General features: G+C 37.7%; 1 protein-coding gene across 12 annotated transcripts in view; it reads left to right on the forward strand.

Moving 5' to 3' along the window:
- The window catches only part of R3HDM1 (R3H domain containing 1), a 144,227-nt gene that overhangs the window by 83,193 nt on the left and 47,250 nt on the right, over positions 1–13,784 (forward strand). For 6 of the 12 annotated variants that reach the window (XM_034785070.1, XM_034785071.1, XM_034785073.1 and 3 more), the window contains 4 exons: positions 3,113–3,367; positions 7,382–7,521; positions 9,108–9,209; positions 13,049–13,312. In XM_034785070.1, the coding sequence (XP_034640961.1) occupies positions 3,113–3,367; positions 7,382–7,521; positions 9,108–9,209; positions 13,049–13,312 (761 nt within the window). The remainder of the gene's footprint in view (positions 1–3,112; positions 3,368–7,381; positions 7,522–9,107; positions 9,210–13,048; positions 13,313–13,784) is intronic. The other 6 variants (XM_034785078.1, XM_034785079.1, XM_034785080.1 and 3 more) reach the window with 4 other exon arrangements.

Genomic DNA, 13,784 nt, shown 5'->3' on the forward strand with positions numbered 1-13,784 from the left:
CTCTGTGCGCAGAAAGCCTCTTGACTGCAATGGGTGTTGCATACTAAGACTGGCTACAGGATTAGGCCCATTGTGTGTTTAACTTTGTATAAAAATAGAATTCATATTTGAAATGAAATGAACATCTTGGAACTCTAGTTGTAAACCCAGAAGCAAGTTATAAAAGGCCTTTGCTAGCTAGTGGAATTTATTCCATATCTGTGAAAGTACTTGTCAGAATAAAACAATTTACTACTATGGTGCGGGGGAACAGTTACAGTTCAGAAATGTTTCAGTGTGAGTTCATCTCTTCAGTCAAAGCTGCATGGCAAATTTGTAGATAACTGTATGTTGATATCCAATTGGTATCCCTTTAATTAGAACCAATTCAGTAATAAAGCCTGTGGATTATTATTCATATTTGTTCCATTGTTTCTAACTGGCAGTGTTAGAAATGAAGTATACACTTAATTCAGAATAAACCCCAATAATGTGAATTTTCGCCATAGTAAACTGTCTTAGTGCAGAAGATTGAACTACGTACTCATTCTATGAGATTCTGTGAGTCAGCGGTGTGCTAGCTTGTAATTTATTCTACATCTATAAACAGTATTTTGTCTGCTTCAGAAGACCTGGCTTCAGATCCTGTTCCGGTAGAAAGTGAAACAAATTTGGTAGCCTATGTAGTGCATATTGGACATGTCACCCGTATTCTAAAGTGATCAGCCAATATGACACAATTGGCATTCTCTGCACTGGGGAGTTTCAGGGCTTAAACTAAACAAGTGAGTGTAGAGGTTAAGATTATAGGTAGTGCTTTGTAGGAAAGTAAAAGCATGTGAGTGCTTGTCTGTATTACGCTAGGCTTTAGTCAGTGCTTATAAACCCTGTCTTCAGCGAGGATCCATTAAACATTTGCCATTAAACACTAAACCCCCACTGCCCCCCACCAAAATATAAAAGAGAAATAAAGTACATTAAAGCATATTGCAATAACGCAGGAGATATTAATATCATAAGCAGAATTTCTGTATGAAATGAAGATCTGATAAAATTTTGTTGAGAAATGTTTATCTTTAGTACTTTGTATACATTTCAAAATCTCTGGCATAAATTTTTGCTATTTGGTTTAGCAATGGAATAGCATTTTTTGATGGTGACTTTTGATAGTCAATTACAGTTGTACCATAATCTAGATCAGATTCATTATAGAAAGATTTTCTCACACCAAATTAGAAGAAAATATCTTGCTAAAAATGAAAACTTTTATTTTGATTTCTGAAAGATGGGACCCTAACTTGAAAAGGTCAGTATTGGTGGTGGTGGTTTCACTGCATCCATAGGTTGTGGTGATTTAAAGTAAGCAAATAAATATAGGCCTAAATGTATAAACTTTTATTGAAGTCACCATAGTGAAAGATGAATCTAATGTCTCTACATAATCTAGAAGCTGATGCAGATGTAAGAAAACTGTGAAATCAAGAAAAGGACTATGGGCAAGTGGCGATTGATCATAGCACTAGGATACAGTGATTGTGGATTGGGCAATTTACTTAATCTCTTCATACCTCAGTTACCTCATCTGTAAAATGAAGTTAATAATATTTACCTTCAACTGCTTTGAGATGTATGGGTAAAAAATGCAATACAAATATAAAGTACCGTATATATTTGTTTATAAGCTGAATTTTTTTAATAAAAAAGGGAAGCACCAGAGAAGGGGGTTGGTTTATGAATGGGTATAGAGAGGGAGAGGTGGGACACAGCCCCTCCCCCCAACAGAGGGAGCAAGGAGAGGCAGCAGAGCCAGAAGGGAAGAGGCGTGGCCAGAATCTCTCCACTTCTGGCCACGCTCTCCCCCCCAGCCTCCAAAGCAGCTGCAGCTCCAGGGCTGGCAGGCTGCAGCTATGCCGCTTGGTCCTGCCCCCGAGAGCATGCTGCGGCCGTGCCGCCCAGCCCACTGAAACGTGGCCATGCCGTCTGGTCTGGCCTGCTGGAGCAGGCTGCAGCCGTGCTGTCCAGCCTGCCGGAGCAGCTCCAGCCAGGTGAGAAGGGATGGGATGGGAAGAGTGTGGGGGTCCTGGGCTGGGGGTGGGGTCATGTGGAGGGTGGTCACAGGGGTTACTCCCCTGACCCCCAGCTTCCTTCCCCCCCTCCCTCCCCCCCCAGAAAGGTCCCCACCAGTTTCTGTCCTGGCCCATCAGGGTAAGCAGCTGGCAGGCCAGGTCACTTTTGTTTACTTAGGATTACTTCCGTGCCTGAGGACGCTTGAGGTAAACAAAACATCTCGGCCCACCAATGGCTTATCCTGATGGCCCGGGAGCCAAAGTTTGCTGACCCTGAATTATAGAGTCACCTTATGAACAGGTCATAAAAATTTTCCATTTTTACTTATCCATCTTGGGGGGATTGTCTTATAAATGAACCGGCTTATGATCAAGTATATACGGTATTTATAATTTCCTGTAAAGGCAGTTCAAATAATTTTAAAATAGTTGCATTGATTTTTAAATGACACATAATTTTCATCACAGCTTTGTTTTGATTCTTGTTTTCTCTTCTAGATTATTTAGTGGCTGTTGATTAAGATTTCTTATGCTTAAACATTAATTTTCTGCACCTGCATGTTATGCAACTATTATAACAAAGGTCTAATAGAAAATATTATGAACTGTATATTCAAAGGGGACTTTAGGAAAAGACAAGTGCTGCTCAAAAATACCTAGAGACATGTTTTAGGGACTTTTCGATGGCTGGTTATTGGAAGATTGCTTTTAGTTGCATGCTTCGGCTGCCAAAGAACTCAGGGTCTGGTTCTCCAGTTCCTTACATTTTATGTAGTCATTGGCACCTGTGCAAAGTGTGTATAATATGCTACCATTTTGATTTCATATTCACTTTGCTGTGTTGCAAAAGACTAAACAAAGATCAAGGCAGTATAGAATCAGTCCCAGAGTTTACAGAAAGACGCTTGTAATAGATGTGCTCTACTCAGGCTGTATTGAAAAATCCATAGTTTAATACTGTAGTTACATGCTGTTATTTAAGGGTAAGCTTTTAAAAATTATATATTTAAATGAGCATGATGTTTCTGACTCTAGGTAAAAACAATTTCTCATTACTCCTTTCCTAGGTTCAGAGTCTTCTAGTAGTGTAGGGTCATCCACGGGTTCTCTTTCTCACACCCAGCAGCCTCTTCCAGTCACAGCTCTAAGCCAGCCTTCTCATGGCACACCTGCTGTCTATCCAACTGTCAGCACTAGTAAATCTCTTTCCTTTGATGGTGGCATAAGTGGGCAAGTGACACCTACTAGCACTAGCTTCTTTTTGCTTCCCTTGGAAGCGGCAGGCATACCACCTGGCAGTATTCTGATCAACCCTCAAACAGGTTGGTATCCAGTTGTGGACATTTTTATTATGGTTTGGAACTTTGGAATAACGTGTAAATTGTTTAACTTGTAAGTGTATTGTAGTGTTGTCTTTTCCTTCCATCTCTTTCCCCCCCCCCCGCCCCCAACTTTTTCAGTGTTGTGTGGTTTTTAGTGTTTGCTCAGTGCACTTAATATAAATGTTCTGATATGTAAGGATAATGGTTACCTCACAATAGTAGGGATGGGAGGAAACCTGCTTTTACCAGACTGGATTAGCCTACAGGTTACAGTAAGGCTAAGTCTATGCTTGAGGAACTACCAAAAAAGTTCAGCAATACTGTATTATACATGTTTAATACATAGTTTGTATCATGTCTTAATATTTGGGGAAGCTTTTTATGTAATGGAAGTTAATAAAAACAAAGGGTTCTTTGATAATTTTTTGATTCTAGAAAATGAAATATTTGGGGATATCTTTCCTATCAAGCTACAGCCTTGTTTTATTTATTGTAATACATGGCAAGTTACATTTTTTTAAATTGTTTTTTGTGTCTCATCAGTGTACTTTTTGTTTCCTTCAGGGTCATATTTTTGGGGTGGGGTGGGGAATGGGAATTAAATTATTTCACTTTTGAAACTAGTTTTGTACTCAACTAAATAAATCCATTGTGTCTCAGCCCTGACTATATTTTTTCCTTAAAATAAATCATGTGCTAATATGGTAAGCCATATTAGAGAAAACATTTTACATTCATGGTTCTGTTAGTTGTATCAGTTACTTAAATGTTTCTCCATATATGCCTTATGTAAGGAATGGCTAAAGCCAGCCATGCTATAAACTGAGAAACCAGTACCTAGAAATAGCATACATTTCCCAGCTCCCAGTCACTTATTGTAAACTGAAGATGGCATGTTTAGTATCTTAGGGCTGGATGCTGCAGCTGCACTGTAGACTTTCCTGATCTAGTCATAAAACGATAGTTGCATAGTTAAGTGGATGTTCCATGTTCCTATTGACCATTCATCTATATTTTGCCACAGTCACTGTCATAGCAAGGTGAAGAGCTCACACCAGAAAATTAAGAACCTTTAGGCTCTATCTCTACTGGAGTTAAAACAGTCTTAGCCAGAGCCATAAGTAAACATACTTTTTGCTAGCAAGGTGATGACGATTTCACTGCCCAGGTTCTGACTAACAGCTACACTATAGTTCAAACTAAGGTGTAATAATCCCTTTGTTAGCCTACATTCCTAGTATCTCATGTCTCAAATTTACCAGTCAGTTTAGCCCGCCCGTATTTACTGGATTTAATGACTGTAGAAGTTTTCAGAGTATCACTCAATTGGGCAAACATTGCACATTCAAAAGAACAACATCAACTTGAAAATTATATTTGCATCATTTTATTGTATTGACTGGTATAAATAATTTTAATTTAAAGAGAAAAATACTTTCTCTTTTTTCCAGTTTGTTTACTTTGTGTGTTTGACAGCATTTTGTGTGTGATCAGTTTCACTTTTTGCTCTTGTATTGTTAGTCAGTTTTACTATGTTTTGTTTGAGGGTCTTCCTCATAGCAACTGGAGACTGAGAAACCTTTTTCTTAAATAATAATAATAATAATATAAATAATAAATAATAAAAAAAGGCAGGGGGGATTGGAAAACCCCACTAGTTGGCAGGAGGACTTAAGAGCAGGTACCTGAAACTGCTTTTAATTCACGTTATAAAACTGTCTTAATTTCAAATAGTGTGGGCCATTAATTACATATACCTCTACCCTGATATAACGTGACCCGATATAACATGAATTTGGATATAACGCGGTAAAGCAGCGCTACGGGGGGCCGGCCTGCGCGCTACAGCGGATCAAAGCAAGTTCGATATAATGTGGTTTTACCTATAATGTGGTAAGATTTTTTTGGCTCCCAAGGACAGCGTTATATCTGGGTAGAGGTGTATTTATACTTTTCTCAGTCAGTAATTTTGCTTTCATTATAGGAGGCCTGTGTGATAAGTTTACAGGAAAGGATCCTTCAGTAGCAATGGTTGAGTGACATTAATAACCTTCCAGAACAGTAATGAATATCTGCAACATTCTGTTCAGATGAGTTCCCAGATAATAACCGATATTCATGGGCAGTTAAGGAAGAAGTGATGGCTCTTCTAGCTCTGCCTTTTCACATGAGTTAGAGAGAGTTCAAAGAGTACAGGTTAAGTTCTTACTCTCCCTGACAGTGATTTCTGCAGACTTAGCAGTGTGAGAGAGTCATTGTGCTTCCTCTCTCTCTTCCCAGACAGTCAGAGAAGGCTCTTCTCTCTCCCCCCCCCCCACCCCATCTCTCCCTCCTAGGCACAGTGGGGAGCAAGAGTGATCTTAGTGAGCCTAGAAAGTGTGTGGGTGGGTGTGGGGGGGGTGGAATGCGGGGATGAAAAATCCTTGACTCCCTAAGGCTGTGAATAATATCTCCATGGATCCCCAGTCCCTGAGGTTGAAGGAGAAGTGTTAAGCCAAATCAAATATAGTTGGAAAATATCAAATGAATGGGCCCAGTCTTAAGCTACATCCACAGTTGAAGCTGGGGTAGTGATTCCCAGCTCAAGTAGATGTACTCACACTTGCTTTCATCCAGCTAGCATGCTAAAAATAGTGTGGCAGTGGTAGCACGGGCTAGCTGCCCTAAGTACAAACCCACCTGAATCCCATGGGTACATACTTGGGACAACTAACTTGTGCTGCTGCTCACTGCTGCCCATGCTACTGCAGCTATCACTGAGAACTAGAATGAGTATGTCTATTCAAGATGGGAACCACACCCTAAGCTCCAAGTCTGGACATAGCCTTAGACTGAACGTTGGGCCTTTCCTACATCCCTCTGTTATGCAAACCTCTATAGCCTATTTGATCTGTGTTATTTGGGCTCCTTAATCTAGCTTCTGTCTTATGGCCCTCATTGAAATATCCTCATGTGGGAACTAAATTTCTATCCTTGTAGGAATGTGGCCTAGTCAGCAGGTAAAACTGAAAAGATTTCATTAGCATATAAACACATGGGTGCCTAGACTATATGGAAATGCTGAGACTTTCTTGTTACTATTAAGTAGTTAGATTCAGGCTGATGTAGGGAAATGAGACTAAGTTGGTGTCCAGTCCCTCTCTTTAAATGGAAATTCTCAGATTTTTTTTTTTGTAAACTTAGTTGTTACTAATAAAACCCTAGAATATGATAAGTTTTAAAATCTAGTTTTATTTTTTCTGCTTTTTGCTGTTCTGTTTCCTTTTTGCATCTCTGCTGAGCTCAAAATTTGAAATCAGTCATTTTCACTATTACTTATAGTCAGTTTTTAATCATTTTCACTTTTTGGTTCTCTTACTCAGGCTGCCCCAATGTTGGGGATGGGAATATAGTAGTATATATCAGTTCAGCTGAAAGTTTTGAATAAATTCACTTTAGGGAGGATGGCTCTTAATGGTTCTTAATGACAATAATGGCAATGTAATTATAACTACTGTTTTATGGAGAGAGAAATAATTTCTCTTTTTACATTACCGTACATCTTGGCTGGCATTTTAGCTGATAAGGGAGACACTTTTTTAAATTGCTGCTTAAGGATATAAGGAGCAGAAAACGGTTTAATGAATTCTTCTTCTCCTTATACTTTTTTCAGTCCTTAAAATTGAAAAAGAGCTTTCAAGACTGACACAAATAAATATTGGTCATCCATTTTAGTCTATAAATTTGCCTTTGGTAAATGACTAACTATATTTTCTGGACATGATCACTATTTACCACAGTAACGTATGGGCTTTTAATTACAAATCATGCAAATGAGGCCTTTGGTAATTGCCGTTCTAATTGTAATGGCAAGCATTTAGTAACATAACAAAAAATTAGTATAAAATACAATAATTCAGATCTCGTGTTATATTATCAGACTTTATTTTTGACATCATCGGATTTAAATATATTTATCTCAATCTGTCCTTAACCTAAATAACATGTCTTTTATTTTTTTTCTCCACACTCTAGGTCAGCCATTCGTTAATCCCGATGGCACTCCTGTTGTGTATAATCCTCCTATGCTTCAGCAACCTGTTAGGACCCAAGTGCCTGGACCGCCACAGCAACCACCTCAGCAGCAACCAGCAGCTAATCACATCCTATCACAGGTGCACATGTCAAATACATGATGCTCAACTGAGCCTTTTTGCCATCCAATAATAAGAAAATAGTAGACTGATTTGTTGTGGAATTTTTTCAAAGAGAAGCATTAGCTAGCCACATACATGTAACTGGATATTCTTTTTAATCATCAGACATACCAGTTTTCCAGATGATGTGACAGGGCAGTCACGTTTTCCTAAAACACATAAAAAGCAGAAAGATGAACTGTCAAGGTTCTGATATCAAGGCTGTAGCAAGCATCGCCACCTTACTAACACTGCTGCTACTGCTTAGCAGATTGAAAGTAACTGAACCAGGGCTCAAATGGTAAACATTTAACAAGAGCCAAACTCTCTCTTCTTTCTGCCCTCTCCCTAGACTATATATTAGACTAATTATTTCATTTTAACATGGAGAGCTACATTTCCTTTCTCTTCCAGTCCCAATCTCTCTTAATTTAAATCATGAAATGACCTCATGACACTTTCAAAGGATTAATTTATACATTTCATAGTGATGTATAATAACACTAAAATATTGGATCTGTTTTAACCCCCTATTCTTGTGTTAGAGGAAGCTAATAGACCACTTTAGGACTGACCCAAACCCCCACAAAATAGTCCTACTTTTACAGCAGTGATTCCAAGCATCTAAGTACAGGCTCTTGCCTCACCAGCTTTAGGTAGTGACACACAACCTTGTTCAAATTTGTTGAAAAGTTTATTCATGGGCATTTTACCTTCACCGTCATCTTAGTCTATTTTTCTTGTGTTAAATCCTCTGTCCTATGTGTGCTCAAGCTGTACCTACGCTATACCCTACAGAGTTAAGTCTTTTTGAAACTGGTCAGACTCATCTGTACAGCCTGTTACCAGTATGGGATGTACAAGAGCAATACAGAATGCATGTATTTTCTTTCCTCCTCCCAAGAGCTGTCGTTGCCTTCTCCATAATAATCCCAGTCCCTATAGGCTTGCTGCCGTACATAATAATCTTGCATTATAGACATATCTGTGTCTGACACTGAGTTGTCAAAACCTTTTTCTATATTTATATACTATATTAATCACATATTGCAAACATTAGTGGTGGTAAATTTTTGGTATTTTTAGTGCCCTTACTATGCATATAAGACTTTAGGAGTGGTAAATTCAATTGTATTTCAAAATACACCCTTTGCTCAATAATAAAATGGCATGTTTTGATTTGTTTTTTGTACTTGCTTAGTTCTGGATTTAAAAACTGAAATATGTATTTAAAATGCATATACATATTTATTACTTTAAAACAAAAATCGTTTACATATAACTATTGAAAATAGCAAAATTATCCATGTTTAAATTATACTTAATTTGCTGCTTTGTCATATAGTTTATTTAATAATTATAAGCAAAATGCCCCTCTTGATAGGAGATACATGTAAAAACACATTAATTCTTACTATTTGAAGTTTTTCAATTTTCTATTAAATTATATTATCATATGCTATTGCAAAATACCTCAGTTTACTCAGGGTTGTTTTTTTTTTTTTTTTTTTCATTTGTCTTCTTCTCTGGTATTAACTCTGTTTATAAAACTGTTACTTCTTCAGCCTATCCGGTCTCTGCAGTCTTCTTCACAGCCTGTTCAATACTCTACAGTCTCTTATCCACCCCCGCTCCTGCCAGTCTCATCTACCCAGCAATATACTGTGGTACTATATCTTCTATTCACCGTGTGTGTGTGTGTGTGTGTGTGTGTGTGTGTAACACAAACATTGGTGGCAATGTCAACTGCAGTAAAATAGTGCCCAGAGGGAAAACCAGTTCCTAAGATCCTTGCACACTACATGACATTTGAGGGCAATGTATACAATGGAGGGGTTTTTTTTTTTCCACTACTGTTGCTCCGATAGCCAGTCAATATTTATTTTATGCCCCTTGATTTTTCTTTTCTTTCCCCTACTTCTCAGCTGTTGCTTTCTCTTTTTGCTTTCTCTCCTTTAGCCCCTTTTGTTGTTTTTGTATGGTGCCTAGTTTTAGCCCCTTTGCCACAGCAGTAGGAAGAGCTCCATTATGCCCAACATCCTTGCCCAATGAAAAGGCGAGCTCAAGGTGTACTATCAGGTGCACTGGCTAGCTCTCCTTACCAACACAGCCTCTTCAGATGCCAGCCCTGGGATTGTGTGGCCTAAAGTGTTAGGGTTTCATGGGAGGTGAGTGAGCAGGTATGTTTCTCTTGATGCCAAAGTTAAGGGATGAAGTTGACTGACAAGCAGGTGAGCTGGAGCTGGGGATTCCAAATATTTTGCAGGGAAACTGCTCTGGATATCTTGATGGCTGATGTGGTCTGTTAGTCATAACAAGGGAAATTCACTAAAATGGTACCAAAGAAATTTAGTAACATATATTCAGTTTTTAAAAAAATCTAGGAGTGTTAATTATATATAGTAGTAATCTAATAAATAGGGTTTGTGGTATACAGTGTGTGTAAAATATATTAAATACTATTACTTAATAAGCATAGATATATATGCATGCTGGTGGGGTGGATAGGCCCCTATAAATTTACCAGAATGAGATTGGAAAAAGTGAATGTATGCTAATAAAAGCAGGATGATGTAAAGTACTTTATTTTACATCTCTAAATATAGTTTCAGACGTAGCTGCTGTTGGTATCCTTCGCCACCTTAATTTTTCACCTTACCTTTTAAAGAGTAGCTTCTTACTCACTGTTTTTAAAGTCTTTTTCTATTGTTTTTTTTATTTCCCCCTTCGTGTTATGTAGCAATATTGGGAGCCCTTTGCTGATATTGGCACTGAAGTTCTTAGGTTGCCATTGTCTATTTCTTCTCCCCAGTACCCTGAGTTTACTCCCCACACCACACATTCAAGTTAGGAGACTTTTGGCTTTTCTCTTGTAGGTCAGCCTCATGATGATTGGTTTGTTTTGTACAGCACTTTGAAATTGTAAAACACTGTCTAAAGTATTATTTATTTATTTATTAATTCTAAAGTGAGGGAGAGAGTCATGAAAACATTACAAGTGGCTTTTTCTATTGAGGATGAGTGTTTTGATTTCAGCTGCATTTCAGGTACTAAACCCCTCCCTTACTGTACCTGAAAACTTGTGGGTGGTGGGCTCACTGCTTACAAGAGATGCAGAAGCATATAGTGAATTAAAATAATGTATCCCATCCATATAAGCAGGTAAACTGTTTTCAACACTGGTTCAAGAGGGCAGATCTATTTGTGAGCACAGAGCAGGCCTTTGAATTTGCTATCATGTATATTTCAAAGTGCTTTACCAACATTAAGTAATACAATAAGCCTATGAGATAAGTATGTATAATTTCACCAGTTTAGCATAGGGAAATCAAAACATGATGGAGATAAGTCATTTGTCCAAGGCTGGAATTTGAATCAGAGCCTGGGTTAGAACTGAGGGTCTCCTGGCTCCCATACCTCTGCTTTGTCATCCTAATGCATGTTTCTGTTATTCAGTAGCTACTTTTAATGTATTTGTAGTTTTATATATAGCTAATGTTTTGATCAATAGTGCTGGAATAGCGCAGAACCCCATTTCTCTAATACAGAATGTACATATTCATCTTACTTCATTAGGCTGTGTATAATTAAAATCACTTGATTAATTACTGTTACCTATATTTGGGTGTACCGTTTTGAAGGAAGAAAATAACTGCACTGTGAATTTTTTTGCTCCATCAGTTATTCCATTATTTTGTCTGGTTTATGTTTAGACTTTATTAAAGCGGAGACTGGTGAGACTCAGTGAAGATTAGTAATGGATGTAAAGCAGTTCACCTATGGATCACTGGTTCAAATGCAGGTTGCTCTGGTAGCATTCTAAATTTGGTACTATCTGATGGCTAGTACTCATTCAGCACAGTGAAATGGGTGATGGTCTCAGCCAAGAATCTAGATTATAGGTATCCATAACTCCTAAAAAGATAGTTATGTTTGCCTCTTTATTGGTAGTATCAAAAAGACAGCAGGTTAAATGGTCCATTCAACTACTATATCATGTCTCTAGGGGAAACTCTCCAGCTCAGAGTTTAGATAACTTGCACTGCCTCAGCCTACATTGTACGAGTTTTTGGTGGATAAGTATAAGAATTCATGTTTCAGTCTCCTTATGAACCAACTTTCCTCTAGATTATGTATTTTAAAAAGCAGACATTGAGATGTTCAACCTAAAATCAAAAGGCTAAGCTGGATAGCTGAGTCAGTAAGCCGTCTTTAGGACGTAAGTCAATGTACTAAAAGGCCAAGGTGGCTTATAGTGGCAAATAAAGAGCTCAAAGTTCACTTGTAAAAATATAAGTTTTCTTAAGTTCAATTGAAAACTGCTAATGGTTTCATTAGACATATCCTCAGCATTGAGAAAAAGGTATTTCATCATGAAACACAGGATGTAGTTCCACAAAATACAGAAGTCAGAAAAGGTAAAGAAAGTATTGGTATGCAATGCAGATAGTTTTCCAAATACTTTATTTCCTTAGCAGGTGAAGAGTGTACATATCAGCCATATGATCTTCCTCAGGACTAACTGAGGAGGGCCAGGTGGCCATAATATAGCTTTGGCATAGTATCTCTGTGTTCTGTTGCCTTTTTGGAAAGTCCAGGTTTAAGGTGTGAATTGAAGCTTACTGGTTAGCAAAAGATGTAATACTAGTGATTGCATGTGTTCTTTGGAATGATGATAGCCATATCACTGTTGGATGATACACCAAACGCAACTGCTGTTAGCCATGAGTACTATTTCCAGGTCCTAGTATAAACTGTAGAAAAAGTGCTTGGGACTACAATAATGAAGGATCAGAACTTCACTGGGCACTGGCAGTGCCTAGCACAATGGGTCCCAATCCTTGACTGAGGTTTGTAGACATTACCATAATACATACAAATAATAAATAAGACTACAACATGGACTCAGGCAGAACTGAACATTTGTGCCTATTTTGAGGATTAGCAGTTGATCTTGGTATCATATTAGCAATACTATATATATACTCCTAGACTAATGGACAGTCTTTTTTTATTCAAGACTAGTAGCATTATTAACACAATCTCTAGAAAATCCGTTTTTTTTTTTCTTAAATACGGTGATATTGTATGCATCCTGTTTTGATTAGAGTTAAACCTTTTCACCTCCCCTTTGGAATTAGATCTGAAAAGTTATTGACATCGTTTAAACTGATTCTAATTCATAGCAATTCTATATTTAACCCAGATAGCCTCCTTTATGAAAGAAAATCTGTTTCTAGCCTAAGATGTTAAACCTTTTAAGTTTCTCCCCATTTGTATGTAAAACTTCTCCACAATTAACCTTAATAATTACTACACTGTTCTTAGCACACTGTTCTATTTCTGTTCTGAAGCTTGCCTTGTCATTCTTTTTTAGTGTTTTAACATATGGTCATTGCACAGGTGCATATTTTAATTTTTCACTTACTGAAGAATTTACCTAGTAACTATACTCTTCCCAGTTTGAATATTTGTGAATGTAATGTTTATCCTTTTTTTATTATAGCAAGACAACCTAGGATCACAATTTAGCCATATGAGTCTTGCCCGCCAGTCATCTGCTGATGGTGCTGATCCACACCCCACCATGTTCCAGTCTACTGTAGTCCTTCAGCCCCCACAACAGTCTGGCTATATTATAGCAACAACCTCACCTCTGCCACCACCACAAGGCCAACCAGTTCCTAATCCCAGCTACTCTGCATCCAGCCATCCTGTCAACCAGCAAGTGCTGCAGCAACAGGGATATATGCAGCAACCTTTACCACAGGTACAAAGGCTTTATATTTTCTTCTCAGACAACTATTTAAAAGATTATCCTTGGTGCCATTTGTGAACATTTTATATTTCAATGGACTTGGTTAGTAAACTTGATTTTTCTTAATTCTGTGGTTTGAAGTTAGTGGCTTCTGTTTTCTTGGGGAATGAGCAGTCATCCAAGCTTCATGCCTATCCACCAGTAACTTCTAAAGACTTAAAAAATTAGAGTTTAGGAAGCATATAGTGTCATTAATAGTGGTATTTTTAAATTAAATATAACCAAATTTAACCTAATCAAATATAAATTTTATATATTCTCATGCTCTGCACATATTTTATTTTGCTTAGTGTTAGAGGCTCTCCTATATGTCTACATTGAAAATTTTTGCTATGAAGACTGGCCTAGGAATTCTAATCATCATCATTTTCTTTAATCCCCCTATTTGGGTGCTGAGAAACTCAAAGAAAGCCCCTATTTATTT

The sequence above is a fragment of the Trachemys scripta genome, chromosome 11, assembly GCF_013100865.1.
Source record: "Trachemys scripta elegans isolate TJP31775 chromosome 11, CAS_Tse_1.0, whole genome shotgun sequence".
Lineage (NCBI taxonomy): Eukaryota > Metazoa > Chordata > Testudines > Emydidae > Trachemys > Trachemys scripta.